Here is a 511-nt window from a genome sequence, read left to right as displayed (position 1 = left end):
TCAGTAGATTCGCGCTCTAACCCGCTTGTCCATCTACCAATGATCAAGTCAGTTGAGGGGCTTCGAGGTTCTACATGGATAAAATTAACTTGGTTTCGGTCAACCTGTACTTATACATCAAATTACCTGTATCAGAGTTTGCGCCAGGTTCGCTACTGTCGCGTCAGCACTGGCCAGTCGATTTCGCTGCCTCTCCAAATGTTCCAGAAGAACCGCGTGATGTCGCTGGATTTCCTGCAGTCGTTTTCGAGTCACAGGGGTCTGGAATGTGGTAGACAGAACCACACGCTGAGTAAGTGAAGACAGAATCTCAAAATGCGGAAACTTCACCTTCGGTTGCCAAAGTATTTACAAAATTCATTCTCTAAAACACCCAGACAGGGATCTGACTGAGTGTGATTACTACTTGAGATTGTCACGTGAGGACTGAATTAGATAGGCAAAGTTCATATAAAGAGGTAAGGTAATAGTGATGTAGATGTGTAGTAGAAATCTCTCAACAACAAAATGT

The 511-nt window shown here is 43.8% G+C and overlaps 1 protein-coding gene across 1 annotated transcript; it reads left to right on the top strand.

The window, feature by feature from the left end:
- Positions 1–74: 74 nt before the first annotated feature.
- Positions 75–275, top strand: T265_12363 (hypothetical protein; the record flags this gene model as incomplete). Its single annotated transcript, XM_009179855.1, has 1 exon — positions 75–275. A coding segment is annotated over one exon (201 nt), but the record flags the coding sequence as incomplete, so codon positions are not given.
- Positions 276–511: the final 236 nt, after the last annotated feature.

This window comes from Opisthorchis viverrini (genome assembly GCF_000715545.1).
Source record: "Opisthorchis viverrini unplaced genomic scaffold opera_v5_10519, whole genome shotgun sequence".
NCBI classification, from domain to species: domain Eukaryota; kingdom Metazoa; phylum Platyhelminthes; class Trematoda; order Opisthorchiida; family Opisthorchiidae; genus Opisthorchis; species Opisthorchis viverrini.
This window is presented reverse-complemented; position numbering and strand designations above follow the sequence as displayed.